We start from the raw sequence: 18805 nt of genomic DNA, 5'->3' as shown, positions 1-18805 counted from the left end.
CGAATCGGAATTAAAGTTGATGTACAAACAAGCAAAAAAATACGAACAGTTGATACTCAAAACCCAGAGCTCAGAAATAATGATGAAATCCAAACTAAAAAAAAGAGATCAGTGTGCATGTTAATATATTTAGTGTGTTTGAAAGGGCCTTCAGATAGCCTGCCATGCCATCCAGATTTCAATCCTGCCTTGTGCCCATAGCTCGCAGGACAGGCTACAGCCCCTCTCAGTATTATTTTATGCTAATTATTTTAAGACATTGTGGAATACCGGGGCGCTTCTGCCACCCCAACCCGATACAGACAGATGCCACACACCAATGCAAGCACACACGGTTTTTATTTTCCTTTTTCTTCCCGTGAGAAACACCTTCACCCATTTCTTACTGGTACAGCACAGTCACAAGCAGTAAATACAGTTCAGCATACAACCTTTTCTTCTTCTCTTTCTCTCCACTCAGCTCCTCCTCCTGGCGAGCTTCGTCTTCTCCCTCCCAATTCTGGCTCCTCGAATGGAGTGAAGCGGCTCCTTTTATTCTACTCCTGGGAGTGCTCCAAGTGGCTCATCAGTATTACCTGGAATCACTCCCAGGTGTGGTGGAAGTCCACTCTAGGGCTCTGCAGCTACCTATGGCGACTACCATGGAAACCAACAGGGCTGTACCAAACTCCAGCACCCAGCATGCCCTGCGGGAATCCATGGTGCCACAGCCACCCAAGAAGGCTGCCCTCTAGTGCCCCAGGGGAGGCAGTGCCTTGGAGATGCTCTCTCCCCTGGTCCTTCCATCCAGCTGGTGTCCCGGCTGGGTAATGGCTGAGGCCACTCATCAAAATGTGCATATTAATTTAATTGATTACTCTCAATTCACCCAGTTGTATCTGTGTGTATGAATGCACAACACAGTGGAATGGTGTTCCATCTTGTGAATTTCCTGGTTTGTGTTTCATGCTGCCAAAAGGTTCCTGTTCTTTTCAACCCTGAAGTCAGGGAATGGATTGCTATGTTTACTTGACAGGGGCACAGTCATTAGTGCAATTTCAAATCCTCTATGTGCACTTGTTAATGTCAGTGTAGAGTTTACCTGTTCTCCTTTTGTCTGTGTGGATTTTTCCAGGTACTTTCTCATTCCACATAGCATAGGTGTGTATTTTTAATGTAACTGGTGACTCTGTACCGGTCCTTTGTGGGTGATTTTGCACTATGTTGCATTAAAGTCCTATCGAAGGTTTTATTTCCTCTGCACTGAGGGGTCCGGATGCTTTGGGACCCCACAACCTTGTAGATGAACAAGCAGTTTGAGAAAATAGACTGATATTCATTTTACATTTTTTGTACATGTCATTCTTTTCCTGTGAAACTGAATAAACAGAATCCTTTGATCCCCAGAAATTATACAAATGTGAAATATTTTTGCATTCATGTCTTGAAGCAGAAAATCTCTACCTGAACTCACAGTAACCAATTATTGTATGGCGGAGGGAGTCTGATTAACTGACAGTTCAACAATGACTTCAGAAATGCACATTCACAGAGCAGTAGTAACATTTTTACATAACCCTTGTCTTGTTTAGACTACTTTCTTCTCTGTATTATTCATGCAGTTCTCCTAAGCTCAATTTTCCAAGATGCACAGCGGGATTGTAATGATAATGAGAAAGGAATACCAAAAAAATGTTTCCAGATAACATACACTTGAGTGAATATCCCATCTGGCAAACCCTGAAGGAAGGAACTGAAAGAACATTTAAACACGTCAGGGTGCACTGGCACCCCTTTCCTGCTTTATAACTGGGGCGCCTGCTGCTGCTGCTGCTGCCAGCCCTCAAGGGTGAACTGAATGGGTAGTTATGAAAAAGGACAAAGGGATGTTTGATATTGAGGCTGACAATGAGTGTTCAGGACATAACAGACCATTTCGCCCTACGTTTAGGTTTTTCTTTCTCATTTCTAGTTAATTCACTTTGGTCTTAGAGACAGCCTGACAGCCTTCTAAACTACAGAAATGACACAAGCACTGTGCCTGGGCTCTAGCAACAAAGTGCCCTGCTTTCTGTATTTTATTGTTCAGTAACAGGGGCTTAGCTTTTAGAGAAAGACTAGCATCCCTTTTTTGATTCTTATGATGTACTATGGCACCTTTTTAGTTCCAATTGTCACGGATAAAGAGATGGATTTCAAGAATAAAGTTTTCTGTCAGATAATGGTAGTATTCGTATAAGAATCAAGGTGTATTTTGAGGTACATGAAAAAAATATTTAATTAGCAATACAGAGTAACCTTTATTGCCACAAAATATATGGTTACATTTGCATAGCATTCCAAAGCAGGCTGCAGGAAAATACTCCCTCTTATAAGATAGACAGACAGACAGACAGACAGACAGACAGACAGACAGACAGACAGACAGATAGATAGATAGATAGATAGATAGATAGATAGATAGATACTTTATTAATCCCAAGGGGAAATTCACAAAAAAATAATAATAAACAATAACAACAATGACGTTTCCAAACTCATTGGGCAGGTAATAGGGACCAAACTTATGGCCAACAGTTCGATGTCCCTGCAGCAAGGGGAGATTTAAACGTTTACATGTCCAGAGTTGCACCATCTTGTATTGACATAGAGTGCGAGTCCTCTTCCTTTGTGCTTCCCACAGGTACTTGCGTCTCTGTCCGCTCTAACTGTGCTAAACCCGGGTAGCTCCACATTAGCATCTGGGATGTTAGTTGTTAGTCACGTTTCAGTAAAACACAACAAACTGCATTCTCTGTAGGTCCTGACATTTTTCACCAGCGCAGCCAGTTTGTCGATCTTATTTGGTAGCGAGTTCACATTTCCCAGGATCACAGAAGGCACCAAAGGTTTGTAGCTTCACTTTCTCTCTAGACACTTGGCTTTTATCTTAGCGCTGGCTCTGCTGCCACAATACGACCTTCTTACCTCGTCAGGTAAATAGGGGACCACACTGGCTCGGGCATTTGTTCTCAGCGCTTGAAGTTGACTACTTGAATAGACGAGTCTCGGCGTGTAAAAATCCGTTTCCAAGTAGTAAAGAGTAGTAAAAAAGTGTAAAAAGTGTCCAGAGAACTAGTCCACATAAAAGAAAGTGATAGGAGTTGACAGTGAAATAGAGAAAAATGCAGAAAAAAGGTAAAAAGATAAAAGTCATACACGGAGCTGCTGGAAAGGCTGCCACTCGCGCCAGCACCTGAGTCATCAAATATAATAATTCTGGGAAAAATTCTGTTTCAGATATACTGTATGTATGTCATCAGTAGCAGGAGGTTCTTCCCTCCTTTCTATTGGCTTGTCTTCAGCGCTTCTGTTGTCAAGAAAAATAAACTCACCAGACAATAAAAAAGGTTTGGGATTGCCACCCTATATGATATCTGGTCTTGGTGAGTAGTCATATTAGAGTGATACCAGTGTTTTTCTGCAAACAATAAAAGACCATGAATGATTCGATGAATGAGCTTTTATATTGAGGCGGCAGGAAGGAAGATGAGGTAGCTGGAAGGAACTGGAAATTAGGTCATTGGAAAAGGCCGGAAGTGACATCATCTGGAGGAGCCGGAAGTGAGGTCATCATGCAATGGGCAGTAGTAGGAAATAAATTGTTCTTCTTCTCCTGGTCTGTAGAAAGAAGGAAAAAGCCATTAGTGCTTGTTTTCAACCCTTCATCTCTTGTACTTTCACTCTCTAAGTGCACGTGTGTGATACTGTTTAAACTCATTTTGGCTTTGTAACACAAGCTCCTTTCTTTTTATGATGTAACAATTCTAGGTTGTCCGTAAGCACCTTGCCTTCTTACCCAGTGTGTGCCTTTCTGCCTGGCACCTATGCCGACCAACAGCTTCTTTATCTCCGGGTATAAAACATTTCAGAATACAGATGGAAGAAGGGCCAAGTAGGACCAAATTCACCACACTGTACATTTTCTTCCTGTCACCCCAAAATTAGATTATGTGCACTCAGCAAACAGATTGATGGATGCAACGTGGATGTGATCTTTTAAATATGAAGTTAGGAACAATTTTTAAAACAATTTGTGTTTTGTAATAAAAAACAATGAGACGAAGACTGAACTCCTTTGGTACTGTGTCTCTTTGAAGAATCCTTGGGTACCGCTGTTTTGACTTTGTGTCAACCCAGCGGTTGCTCATGGAATCCCAAATGAGGCACATTACCTGCATTGTGAGGGACCATCAGTTACGGCAGTACTGCCATGTGGCACGATCCCCCGAAGGCGATCTGGTTCGCTGGATCCTCATTGTTGGGGACCTGAGCAGCTGGACCAGGCCAAGGAGACGTCAACGTAACACCTGGCTGCGGCAGATAGAACAACAACAACAGCATTTATTTATTATATAGCACATTTTCATATAAAGAAGTAGCTCAAAGTGCTTTACATAATGAAGAAAAATAAAAGACAAAATAAGAAATTAAAATAAGACAACATTAATTAACATAGAAAAGAGTAAGGTCCGATGGCCAGGGAGGACAGAAAAAACAAAAAAAAACTTCAGACGGCTGGAGAAAAAAAATTCTGCAGGGGTTCCAGGCCACGAGTCCCCCCAGTCCCCTCTGGGCATTCTACCTAACATAAATGAAATAGTCCTCTTTGTATTTAGGATTCTCACGGAAGGACTTGATGATGGTGGTCATGCAGACTTCTGGCTTTTAATCCATCACTGTTGGAACATCTTGGTGCTTTGAGTATTGTGCCACCACTACAAGGACACCGGAAAAGGAAGCAGAAGAGACAGTAGGGGTTAGTACAGATTTTAGAGCCACCATGAATAGTTATTATAATGAATTGGATATACAGAGTATCAGGATTAAATTACAGTGAAGTTATGAGAAGGCCATGTTAAAATAATGTGTTTTCAGCAGTTTTTTGAAGTGCTCCACTGTATTAGCTTGGCGAATTCCTATTGGCAGGCTATTCCAGATTTTAGGTGCATAACAGCAGAAGGCCGCCTCACCAGTTCTTTTAAGTTTTGCTCTTGGAATTCTAAGGAGACACTCATTTGAGGATCTGAGGTTGCGATTTGGAATATAAGATGTCAGACATTCCGATATATAAGATGGGGCAAGATTATTTAAGGCTTTATAAACTATAAGCAGAATTTTAAAGTCAATCCTGAATGACACAGGTAACCAGTGTAGTGACATCAAAACTGGAGAGATGTGCACGGATTTTCTTTTCCTGGTTAGGATTCTAGCAGCTGCATTCTGCACTAGTTGCAAACGATTTATGTCTTTTTTGGGTATTCCTGAGAGGATTGCGTTACAGTAATCTAGTCGACTGAAAACAAGCGCGTGGACTAATTTCTCAGCATCTTTCAAAGATATAAGAGGTCTATATAAGAAGGGTGGGACTGGACCGCATGTCTGCCAGTGGGGTTGCCAACCAGGATCCCGAGCTGTTTTGTCGTGTGCTGGGTGTGGCAGCGTTAATGTTAGCTCATTTCATTTCATTTCAGTTTACTTGGCCTTTCTGCACTGTGATTAGAATGCCAACAGAAATAGTGAAATAGTTTAAGTCATATAGTTATGAAATATTTGTGCTCACTTGTTCCTAGTTTATCAGCATTCACCCAAAAGTTATGGTAAAAAGATTGATTTATGTTTCCTGATAATATAAAATCAGCATTTTGGCATATATTTTCTCACATTTCCTATTTTTTATTACGTTTTTTGGAAATTGTGAAATACCAAACTGCATAAGTGGTTAGAAATGAATGGATTAATGGGTATTGTTAGTGGGATGCCACACAAACACACATGCCCACTTTCACCCACTCACTACACGCCAATTTAGAGTCACCAGTCAACAACTTGTGCACATCTTTGGATTGTGGAAGGAAAGCAGAATTAATGGCAAACACCAGGCAGACACCAAAAAGATGTGGAAGGCCCATACAAATGATGACTTTGCCAGGATTTGAACCCGGGCCTCTGCAGTCACAGACAGCAGTAGTTATAACCACTTCACCCAATTGGAATTATAAACATTTTTGACCAGATTTGGCTCCTATGTTGTAGTTTAAGGTGCTCTGTGGTCCTCACTGTTTGCAAAGGATTCTCAACCAAAAATCAATTAATAGTAAATGATGTCTCCTTATATGTTTTGCACCATAATGTTTTATGTTTATGTTGCATTTCTTTTTTTCACATTATATTGGTTAATTATGAAACCTGCAGACCTCCAGTCCTCAAATAAAGGTGGTTTAGGTAGTGGAAACTCAAAATTTCTTATTTTTGCAAGACACAGTTTTGTTTTCATCATGAAAAATACCACTTTACAGTGATTACTTTGGTGATGTAACTTCCCAAAGTAGTGTTTATTTGTTTAGCATACATTTCTGTCTTGTTCTCGTTCTTGCATTCTGCAATCCTGTATTAAGCACCTTCCATGATGCACCTGATTCTTCTTTTTTTTTTCTTCTTCCTATTACGGAGTTCTTTGTCATGGTCTGTAATCACTAAGCATAATGCTTATACTTGATTATGAATTTAGAAGATGGATATAGCGTGTCCTGGCAGATTATCAATAGATGGGCTTGCAAGGATCGAGCTTTTATTACAATAAACGTTTGTGCTCAACAGTAAGACGCTCAGCAGATAAGTGACACTTTCCTTTCAGGTATACTGCTTTGTCGACTACTTCACATTCCAGAGGTTTCCATGACCTCAATTTTTTTTTACCTTCCAAAACATATCGGGTCATTCACTTTCAATTAAACAACTTCAAGGTTTTAGTTCCATGTGCCCCATGTCCCTGACGTGCTGTCATTGTTCTTCTTCCTATCACATAATGAACCTCTGCATTTGCTTCTCACTGTGCAGATGTCTCTGGTCTTTTATTTCTTTGTACCATGTCACCTTTATAGTGGTGTCTTTTGTCACATTTCTAGCCTCTGTGATTTGCTTGACACTCAGCTCATGTTGCTGGTCTTCATTTTCCTTCTGCCATGTCACTTTGATTACCTATTACCGTATTTACTCATGTACCACATGCACTCGTGTAAGACGCGCACCCTAATTTTTACAAAGAAAATCACGAAAAAAATTTGCCCCGTGTACGACGCGCATTGTGATTGTATAGGAAGAGTTTAGGGCACGTTTTCCGCGAAATGCCCTTCTGTTTTTGTTGCATGATGAAAGAGCGAGCGAGAGAGAGAGAGAGAGAGAGTGCGAGCGAACGAGCAAGAGAGAGAGAGCGCGAGCAAACGAGCAAGAGAGAGAGAGCGAGCGAGAGAGCCCAAGCAGATGAAGTAAACATTACAGAAAAAAATTTCCTCATGTATGACGTGCACCTGATTTTCTAATGCTAATTTTCGGGAAAAAATGTGCCCGTGGTACACGGGTAAATACGGTAGTTTGCCATACGAAACCCTCATGCCACAGGTCAGTTTCCCATGTTTGCCACCACCTCAATGCTTTTGCAATACCAGTATACATTGGATCATAAGCTTTTGATCAACTCACAGATCAAGGTTTTAGCCCCAGTAATTTGCAAGTAATTACATTACAGACAGACAGAACTTAGCATTTTATCTATAGTGTGTTGGTCCAACGCATCCTGTTCCTTTACTTGAGAAATGAAGGACAACTGAGAAGTGGGGATGTTCCCCTGCCATAGAAGATGCTGCAGCAGCAGCTACACCAGGGTTGGTGTCCCAGCAACCTCGGGAGGATACGCTGATTTTGCTTGTGTACCAGGAACGTCAGGGCAGTGGGAAACTGCCTAGTATGGGTAGAACATTCCCCCATGAACTGGGTGGTAGCATCCCGCCTGGAGACCCACAGGGCACCATGGGAGTTGTGATCCCAGGGGCTTGTCCTACCAGGTTTTGTCAGGGCTGCCAAGTGGAGCTTTTGCATACTAATAGCACAAGGACCACTGGGGTCCTGCCAGACCCAGAAGTGCTTCCTTGGGGTAATAGATTAAACACCAGAAGTACTCCTAGATCTGGAGTTAAAAAGGAGCCCTCCACTCGACACGAGAGTGAGAGTTGGAGTTGGACATGGAGGGGCGTGTGGAACAGAGAAAATTAAAAGAAAGACTTATGCAGAAGGTATTGTTAAAATTAAAAATATTTTAATTGAACTTGGATTGTTGTGGTACAATTGTGTCTGGGATTTGGAGATGCTGATATGCCCCCAAGTGGCCACATAGACTATTGTATGCACATTCCACTCATGAGTGGAAGTTTGGAAGTGGAAGTAAATTGAATTGTGTGTTAAGTTAATTGGCTACCATAAATAAACCTTCAATTAGTAATGAGGTGATTGAGTCGATGTGCCCTGCATTGGATTGACATACTATCCATGGTTGCCCATAACTCTAAACTTGTGACAAGTATGACAATGAATGTGTGGATGAGTTAAACTAAGTAAAAGATTTATTTGAAGGTTGTTGTTGTTTTGGTCTGTGATGAGCACTCTCTAACAATCCCCAAAACTAAAAAGAAGCCAAAATAGCAAAAAGAAGGTTGGGGATGGGAGTGGAGTGGTGTTTGTTGAACCAAGGGAGTAAAACACACTATACAACAGAAATGGAAAAACAGTAAGCCTACTATCCTAGAAATTTGATTCTGTTCATCTGGACAAAGTTTTTTAAGTGGGAGAAATATTTCGAGACTTATCCAAGTCTCTTCCTCAGTCTCAATTGACTGCAGGTTTCCCCAACCTTATAAACAGTACCTTTGCTTAATCACAGAGACTAGCACCATTGACAAAGGGCCAGTTGATCAGTGATATGCAAAATGTCCACTGATTAGTAGACATGTGAACCATTCATAGAGGGTTGAGGAATGGCTGCAATCACAGCATTGTAAGATGGCGACAGATGTACCCTTAGGCCCCCTCCTCTGTTCAGAGGTGGTCGTTCCTTTTTCACGTAAATGGCCTCCTTGATTCCTCTCTCAAACCAGCGCTCCTCCCTGTCCAGGATGTGCACTTCTTCATCTTTAAAGGAGTGACCACTATCCTGTAGATGTAAATAGACTGCGGAGTCCTGGCCTGACGAGGAAGCTCTTCTGTGTTGTGACATGCGCTTAGCCAGTGGCTGCTTGGTTTCCCCGATGTACAATTCACGGCACTCCTCCTGGCACTTAACTGCGTAAACTATGTTACTCTGTTTGTGCCGTGGGACCTGATCCTTGGGATGGACCAATCTTTGGCATAGCGTGTTTTGGGGTTTGAAAGCACCTTCCTTTGTCAATGGTGCTAGTCTCTGTGATTAAGCAAAGGTACTGTTTATAAGGTTGGGGAAAACTGCAGTCAATTGAGACTGAGGAAGAGACTTGGATAAGTCTCGAAATATTTCTCCCACTTAAAAAACTTTGTCCAGATGAACAAAATCAAATTTCTAGGATTTCCTTACCTGGATTATTGAGCATGCATCGAGACAGTAAGCCTACTACTTATCTGACCCTAATCAGGGCTTGCACCCCACTTTAGACATTACTGTAGTTACAAACTCTCCTTCAGTCCTGGCCTCTCTTCCTGTCAATTGTTCAGCCATTGACTGCATATCATCTCAGTTAAAGACAAGAAGCTGGAGTGGCTTTATACTGCCACTTACAAAATGAGCCGAGGAACCACTTTCTGTGTTACAGTATATATAAATGCTGGGCAGAAGCCCAAGCACCAACTAAGTTTAAAAGGGCAGACATTCTTTCGAAAGCTGGTCCTTACAGCTGGGCAGTCAGGGTCCATATATGATACCTCAAACCCCTTTGTTGCCCTCCAATGGACTGTAGTATGCACAAGGAACTCTATTCAGTACTGTGGTTCAGGTGTAATGGATTCCTAGGCTCCTAATGCTCCATTCCAGATATGGTTCTGGAACAATGGGAACCTCTTTTACTGCCAAAGTTGACTTTTCTTGTACTACAAACGAAGCCCTGTTCTCACTAACTATGGAAAAACCTAGTATGTCACATCTTTCAAGTTTTTGGCAAATTTAGAAAATGGAGTCGCCCCTATAATCAACGATCTCTAGATTTAATTTTTCCTGAGCTTCATGTATACAATATTGTTTTTTTTCACAAGTCAACACTTGCCATTTAAATCACGCAGTCACAGCGTTTAAATCATGTGATTGTAATCCAACATTTTCATTGGTAGGCGGTCTTTCCTCATTGGTCAGTGGAGTTGCTAGGCTTTTGTCTTGCAGTATGTGAAATACTGTGTACATACAAGCTTCTTCCATTGTGCTATGACCAGAATGAAGAGATATTTGGCCATCACCACTACCTTATATCATCAGGAAAGACCGAGCAACTCCAAAAACTAAACAAATGGCAGTTACTAGGTGTTTCCATTGCATGTGAGTTATCTACCCCATCTTAATAACATATCCCATAATGTCCAACATACTACTGCGGTTTACTTGAATGTGATGCTGTCGGGTTTGGTTCTGCCACAGAACTGGGGTGATTGGATTTAGGAACATTAAGTTGTGTTGTCACGGAACTCATTTTTGGTTTCGTATGACTCTAAAGTGAAATGAATATACTAAACATAACATCAACACTGCTTGAGTTTCATTTTGCAAGTCGGCAATGAGTGACATAAAGTAAGTTCAACTTACAACCTTGAATTTAAAGACACACAATCTGAGCACCATGGTCAAAAATATTTCACCCTAAAAGAAGCTAAGCATATAAGATGTTAATTGTTTATTACCAGTGTACTGTATGTTTCTTAGCCTTTTTGTTAGTTCAAGTAATCTGTACTTTAGATTTTTCTTCTACGATGGGAGAAAAGCAGTGAACTCAACAGTGGCCGCTTATGCAGCAATTTAGTTTTAGTTAAATGAGCTGCGTTCTGTCCTCTGCACAGCTACTTGTAAGTTTAACTGCAAATTGACCTCAATTTATTTCCATGTCCGTGTACTGAGAATAAAGGGCTTTTGAAGCTCTGAAGTATTTGTGCTTTAAACACAAAAAGATATCCTTGTGGACCTTTTATACTTTAGAGTTTCACAGGCTCTGCCTACAAAAAAACGCAAGGAATGAATGAATTAAATCTGAAATTCTGAATTTGGTGCTACAAATCAATTGGAACTGTACATCCCTCGTATGGCTCGTATGGTTTATATTGTCACTGTTGTTGTTCACCTTCATTTCTGAGGTTTCAGACCTTTTCCATGTATCCACAGACAGTACATATTGCTTTTGTCTTGCTCATTTTTATATTTATTCTAACTGCATGAGCTGTCAAAGTGATATGCTAAGAGGATTAAGAACAAGAGAAAGAATATGGTGGGGGTAGGGCAGTTCTGCCTTTCTAAGTTTATTTATGCATCCTTTTCACCTCGGGTGTTTCCTGTTGTAGTCTTTATTGCAGAGACCTGCCATTCTTGGCGTTTATATCTGCAATTTATAAGAGACATGGCCCAGTTTTGATTGTGCTCCTAGTCTCAGTTTTGAGTTTGCCCCTAGCAGTCACTGATATAGTATTTTGACCTTGGCTTTGGCCGCAGCAATGCACAACTTTCCCTCTTGTTTACCACCACACTCTTTTACTTGATGCCACTGCCACTCCTAACTGAAATGCCTCCATTTGGAAGTTTCTGGATGTGTTGTTCTCTAAAATCCATATCAGGCCCAGGTCTCCTGTTGTATCTGTCAGGTCTTTCTAGTACTATACTGTTCCCTGATGCTGTGTAATTCGTAAGCTACATGGATCAGGTTTTGCGTTGGCCCTATCAGTCAATGATCTGGTTATCTGGCACTGACCACAGAAGTGTGGCTTCTAGAGAATGCAGTCTCTGAGGCTCTGAGTGAATGACACGCTAGTCCATTAATGAGAAAAAAAACTCTGGTGGTCTTTCCATGGGTCCCTCTAAAGAAAATCACAGACACAGCTTCCCTGTGATATCTGCCATTGTATGGCATGAGTATGCTGCTTCCATTTTTTTGTCAGTACAGTGTGTTCCCACTTACATTTTGTTGATGGTGGTAGAGGTGAAGAATTGCATCTTTGGTTATGTGTTTCTGCAGCCCACGAGAGCAATGACTCCTGCTTTGACCTTATAACTTTACATTGCTGAGAAGGACCTTGTGCAGCAGAGGCGGTCTTAGGAGTATGTGGGGCCTTGGGCGAGTGTCACATGCGGGCCGAGAGCCATAAGTGTAGACTATATACCGTACCATCACGCTCACGGGCTTGTCCGCCTCTAATGCTGTACGCCTTATTATTGTTAAAAAACATGGTGCCTTATGCAGGTACCATTGGCCGTTTGATTACATTATGTATTGTAATTGTTCTTATATTGGTTTAGTGGCCTTTAACCAACTTAATTAATGATTCAGAAACATTTTGCACGCAAAATTAACAAACTAGATAACAGTCGTTTCTGCCAAACCCGCTGGAGTCGGCAAATTTATTTAATTACAGAGAATCAGAACACTTGTAATAAAACAAACACTTACCAAACAGCTGCTTTGACAGTCACAGATGGAAGTCCACTTTTCTGGCTTTTCGCTGAGCAAAATCATTGATAAGATCCTCGTGGTCCAATGTTGAGGCAAGTTCCTTTTCGATTGACAAAATAGCTAAACTGCACAGTCTGTTTTGCGACATTGTTGATCATAGATAATTTTTGATAAGTTTCAACTTTGAAAAGCTTCTTTCCGCACTCGCAACGGTCACAGGAATTAGAAGAAATCCACCATGTACCGTATTTCAGTCTATAATGGATTTGAATGTCTTGCAGAGGCCCCGCATATTTGTATGATGAGCTGATGGTGACAAAAGAATCTCCTATCGCGGGGCGCGGGGCCTGGGGCGATTGCCCTAGTCGCCACCCCCAAAGGCTGTCTTTGCGTGCAGGGTTCAGTTCATACGTGAAGTTGACATCTTATTATACTTATAATGTTAAGCGCTTTGAGTAGTGAGAAAAGCGCTATATAAATGCAAAGAATTATTATTATTATTAAGTGCAATCTTGAGTATTTACCCAATGCCCCTTACTCTTTACTGTCATAATGCAGGTATCAAGAAAGAGCAGTGTGACACGAGGTATGGAGCTATCCTTACTGCACTCTGACTGATATTTATTCTCCTCAAATATGCTTTCACATACTGTATGACTATAAACATTCCATGACTGTTGTCTCGATTGATACTGCTGGAGCTTCCATTAAAATTGGCAGTGATGTAATATAAAATTAGATGGACAATGTACAGAAATACAAGTGGACAGATAGAGAGAGTCAGAGATAGCCATGTGAGTAGATATAAAATGTCTGTCTTTGTCAGAAAGATGGCCATATGTACCTGTACTGTATATGCAGACAGACAGGCAGACATGGAACAGTCATGGAGTGGACAGGCAGACATACATTCAGTAAGACAAGGCTCTGTGCAGTCATAATGAGGAAAACTGCATGCAAGAAAACAGACAGTCAGAAAAGCATTGGACAGCTATGTGAATAAACAACTTGTCAGTAACTTACACTGTGGTGTCATAGGTGTGGACACTGAGGTAGCTGGCCATGAGCAGAAAGTCTTACCATTTGTTGAGAGAAGTCGATTTTGAGAACACTGTGAGAAGAGCAGGATGCTCATAAAGTAAAGCAGAAAACATTTCAAAGGGTGTCTATGTGTTAACATAGTTGCACGCTCAGGATGCCCATTCCAATGTGTACTATACTAGTCTTTCATCCTGTTTGTGATTTATTGATCAACTTTAATGGCTTCCTTTTTCAAATTCTGTCTACCCTAATTCCTATTCGTTTAAATTGCCTACATTGGGATTTATAGTAGATAGCATGGTGATACAATTGTTGGGTGCTGCTGCATCTCAAGAATAGGAGAATGGCAGACCAGGGCACTGTGAACATGGCATTATAGAGACACTTTCTGTCTGTGCCTATATGTGCATGTAAGTGTCTTGGGATAGTGGGATAGTGTTTGGTTCCCATAAATGCCAAAACTGGATGAATCAAGTTCAGCAAATGGATGGATGATCTTACTGTCATTTAACCCTTGTGACAAATTGCGGAAGCCACTGAGCCCCCAACCTTAGAAACAACTAACATGCAGACAGTCATGGGTTCAAAATAGAGGTATTTACTACAAAATACCCCACAACAGGTTCCTGTTAGGTCACACATGCACCATTAAATACAATAGCCTTCTTCTTTCTCCTTCCGTTTTGTCTCCATCAATCCACCTCTCTCCAGCGAGTGTTGCCTTCCTTCCTCCCAGCTCTAACTCACTGGAGGAGGCCGGGCAGCCTCCTTGTATATAAGACCTGAGACAGAGGCGTAGCTAGGGTTTTCAGCATCCAGGGACAACTGAAGATTTCGCGCCCCCTCCAGTTTGCCGAAATGCAATGGGGAAGGGAAAGAAAATTTTAAAATGACGCCCCCTGGATGCTGCGCCCGGGGACAGATGTCCCCCCTTGCCCCACCTAGCTACGCCACTGACCTGAGAATACTTCCAGTGCCAGGGCATAGTTCGAAAGAAACACTTCTGAATCCGGTGGAAGTCCCGAAAAGTAGGGATCTCTAATCTCTGCAGCACCCCCCTAGTGACTCGCATGGGACCCGGCAGGGCTGACTCTCAGTACTACAATTCCCATCATGCCTTGTTGGGTAACACATGGCTACTGTCCTCCTGGGATGCTGCCATCTACCGAATGGGGCATTTAATTTTCCAATTTCCCACATATCTTGTCCTCCCGTTCAGATAAGGGCCGTCTACTCATCCTGGCCGGGATGCCAGCTAATCCTAGTGGGCACTTACATTCTCCTGCCATTCCTTAAATTATACTTAACTACCCTAGAAAATTTTCTTCCAAGATATGGGAACGAGATGGGTTGAGGGAAAGGGTCTCTTTCAAGTAGAAGACACAGACAGTGATGTAAACTAATCCCTGGATGATGGCTGTTGTCATCTGAATTAATATCACAAATCAAGTGAAGCGTGGCGGCAGGAATTATGGAAATGCAAATTTAACAGCATGTCAAAAGTGTTTTGCTGAATTGGCATTCAGCATTTGGCTGTGGGTGACAAGCATACAAAATTGGCACAATGTTGGTATGTTTTATTTTGTAAGCCAATATAAAGGTGAATTAGCAGATGGGCAAATGATTAGCGTGGATGTGGAATGAAAGCCAGCTGGCCAGCTAGTTTGTCATTTAAGAATGGGTGGGTATTTCTCAATGACCCAGCCTGACTGACAAGTCTTTTTGGCATTTGTGCCTCGTGAGATTCAACTGGTAGGCACAGGTACAATAAGCTTACTGTATTCTTCTAATGAAAGTTTCTCTTTGTTTAGGTTCTGAATGTCAGCCTTTCTGAGGGCGAAATGCTGACTATAGAAGATGTAGGTGTACGGGAGCCGAATGTCATTGCCAACGAGTCCATTCTGATGAAGGGGTTGGTGCTACGTAGTTCTAGCAATCAGGTTGCCATCCACTTCCAGAGCTACCAGCTCTCCAACCCAGGATACTACCACTTCCGCTACCAAGGTAAGTGTGTGCTAAAGTAAATAATGATCTCTCGAATCTTAATGCTTCTCCCTGTTTGAAAGTAGCATGGAGAGGAGTACAGAGACTTGAGAAGGGGGCTGCAGCTACTGTATGTATAACCTGTCTGGTAATATTTAGAATGGCAATGCATTTTGGGAGTAATAGTGTCACAGTGGTTAGAACTACTCCTTCACAGCCCCAGGGATATAGAATCAATTTTCAGCCTGATCCTGACCTTAAGGAGTTTACCAGCCATTTCCAAGTCTGAACAGAGACTGTCACAGGTAATTGCTTACTTTACACTGGTGCACTGTGGGTGAAGCAGGCATGCAACTAATTTGCATGCCATTAAAGGATGACATGGGCTCTGATTTCCTGCCTCCCTATAAGGTAGATAGCAGGTTCAAAATTGGTTGAATGAATAGATAGATTTTCAGGGGTGCATCAACCTTAAAAGTGGAGATGCCAAAAATATTCTGTGTGTCACTGCATGCTAATAACCTTTTACTAAGTTACATTTACAATCATGTATGTAAATGTATGACTTGGGTTCACATCTATTTGTATCTCTGAAATTCTACTTTATAATTAGAAAGTACTTGATGTAAGTTCCAATTTTTTGTGTTGTTTCCATTTTAAATTGAATTGTTTGAGCACATTTGTTTGCCCTTAGTTTTTGCCCTATGATGTTTTTCTTTGTTTTCGTTGCAAGCTGATGGGCTAGGTAGGCACTTGTGTCTCAGCACATAGAGTCTGGTGAGAAAAGCAAACTCTTGTGGATTCTACATTAAGTCCTCCACCATAGTTTCCATTTCTTGGCCAAGTATGAAGAATTACGGTGTTTTCCACTGTGGCGGGCGGCCAGGTCCCATGCATATTTTCCGGGGGAGCAACCATGGGTGTCTCAGTGCCTCCCCCTCAGTACCTCTCTGGCTGACGATGGTGCCTCAGTTTCCCACAGGGCTCCATGGGAGATGGAGTTCTCCACAACCCTGTTGGGATCTGGGGTGGCTGCCAGGGGGTGCTGCATGGGTCCCTGAGCCGGCCTGGACACCTCTACAGCCCCGCCCGGAAGTGCAATCAGAAACAGGTGATCAAGCACCTGGAGCACTTCTGGGTGGGCTATAAAAAGGGACAGCAACCACCACGCAGGAGCCAGAATCAGGAGGAAGAGGGCGAGGTTGCCAGGGAGGAGTGGTGGTTTGAGGAGGGAGTGTTGTGATTGATTTGAAGTGCTTTTGGGACTGTGTATTGACTGTGGGACACGGGGAGGGCATGCACCCACAAGGGAAGAAAATAAATAGTTTATTTTATTTTACACGTGCCTATGTCTGAGTCTGTGCCGGGTCGGGCGCTATACAGCGTCCAGTCTCACACCATTATGCGCCAATTAATTTTTTTCTTGTGTGACGCTGAAAACCCTTGGCTGACTCAAAAGCATGTTTCCATGCCTTCAGCAAATTTGTATTTTTTTCTAATTTTGTAAAAATTTTGTTAACATTGCTGAATCAGATTTAGTCTCCTGGTCTTGAAGCTAATGCCCAGTTGTTGTCTATGTAAAATTTGTACATCTTCAGCATGTAGGTGATTCCTCCCACATTCCTCCCAATGTTCACAAAACAGGATCCGAAACTACTATATGGCAGAACATGAAAACTTTTCAGAATGGCTTAAAAGCTCAGAGATACAGCAATAGTTAAACGATGTGTTCATCTATTAAGGAAACTATCAAGTACAGTGGGAGGTACTTGTGTACTAAACGGACGGCAGTGAAACTTCCCCCATGGAGCCCAACACTAGAATGGGTAAGGGGAAGGAAACCTTATGCAACCTCCCCTCTTCAATTTGATGCCACGACCTTTATTTCTCTAGTTTTTCAACATTGTCAAAACAATTGTACGTATGTATTTCTATAATATTCAAATTTCTGTATAAACATGTTATGAATTCGTCAAAACACTTCTGTTGTCCTTTGTCATGCCATCTGTCCATTTCATGCCATCCATTTAGTACACAAGTACCCAGTGGGATTCTTATTTGCATGCATTAATAATCATGCAACACGTCGCTGTGCAGTAGTAAGATGGGCATGGGCTTATGCAGGCAGCACGAAAGAGGAGGAGGATAGAGGCATGGCTCAAAACAACACCAGTCACAATTCAAAAATCAGAAAAATTGTCCTTTATAAGTTTACCAGTAACGGCTCACTGCACAATAACGTGCAGTGAATACACTTGACTTCAGCATTCATAGTTTTCATCCTCTTTCTCTGTACGTTTAGCATTTGTTTGCTCAGAGGTTGATGCGCTTGCTGCTGATTAAGTTAGTGTTTGTGTTGCAAACAAAAAAGGTTGGCGGAGTGGTAGGGAGGAGAACAGTGCCCATACACATGCGCTGCACAGCCGCCCTGCTGGTCGCTGCCAAGAGTTGATTATACAATAAAATAAAATAAAAATGTAAATAGGAATAACCTTGGAGGTCAATCACCACATCACATAGTATATGTGTACCAAATTTCAGGTCAATAGGTCAAACAGTTTGCGAGCTACAGATAATTTAAAATCCTGGACAGACAGACAGACAGCCAAGGTAGCATATTATATAAGAAGATATAAACGTCTACACATGGAAGTGTGTGTGTCTGTCTGTCAAGCCTGGAAGTGCGAGGCCACAGCATAAAGCTCAAAGACCTGGCAAGGCCAAGTTAATGAGTCGGAAGAAGAAAGAAGTATGAGGCCACAGCATGAATCTGAAAGAAAGCAACTCTGTCACCAAAGTGAAACCACCAATGAAAGACAAACTCGCTTAGCCACTAATACACAAGCGAAGCGAGCACATCGACAAAACGAAACCTGGAAAAAACAAGATGTGTTCTTGTAATTAAAACAAAAAAGTTTGGGAATACAGTTTGAGGAGAACAACAAAACAGATCCTGACCAATCAAACATAATAGTAAAGACATGGCAGAGCGAGGGAAAATGTACGAAACCTGCAAAATAGAGATTGAATTGGGTTTGAAGAAAGTTTTCAGTTTACTTTTTGATGTTTTGGTTTCCGTAGTTTAGATTGAAATACATTTCTCTCACTGTCGTATGGTCCTGTTTATGGCAGAACCTTTGCACACGGAGGAATGTGCAGTGCAACACCGTTTGGTAATTTTTTGACTTGATGTTTCCTTTCTTTTGACTCATGATGCCCTATGGAATACACTTGCTTTCTTTGAAAAGGCAGTGGGATACAGTATGTGCTTGGCACAGAAACATGTAGAATAATGGTTGCCACATAAGCCTCCTCATTGC

General features: G+C 41.8%; 1 protein-coding gene across 1 annotated transcript in view; it reads left to right on the top strand.

The window, feature by feature from the left end:
* sez6b (seizure related 6 homolog b) overlaps positions 1–18805 on the top strand; it is a 592309-nt gene that overhangs the window by 380429 nt on the left and 193075 nt on the right. The window contains 1 exon segment of the mRNA XM_051930231.1: positions 15314–15506. Within this exon segment, the coding sequence (XP_051786191.1) occupies positions 15314–15506 (193 nt within the window).

Source organism: Erpetoichthys calabaricus, chromosome 8 (genome assembly GCF_900747795.2).
Source record: "Erpetoichthys calabaricus chromosome 8, fErpCal1.3, whole genome shotgun sequence".
NCBI lineage: Eukaryota > Metazoa > Chordata > Cladistia > Polypteriformes > Polypteridae > Erpetoichthys > Erpetoichthys calabaricus.
Note: the sequence above shows the minus strand (reverse complement) of the source record. Positions and strands in the feature narration are given on the sequence as shown.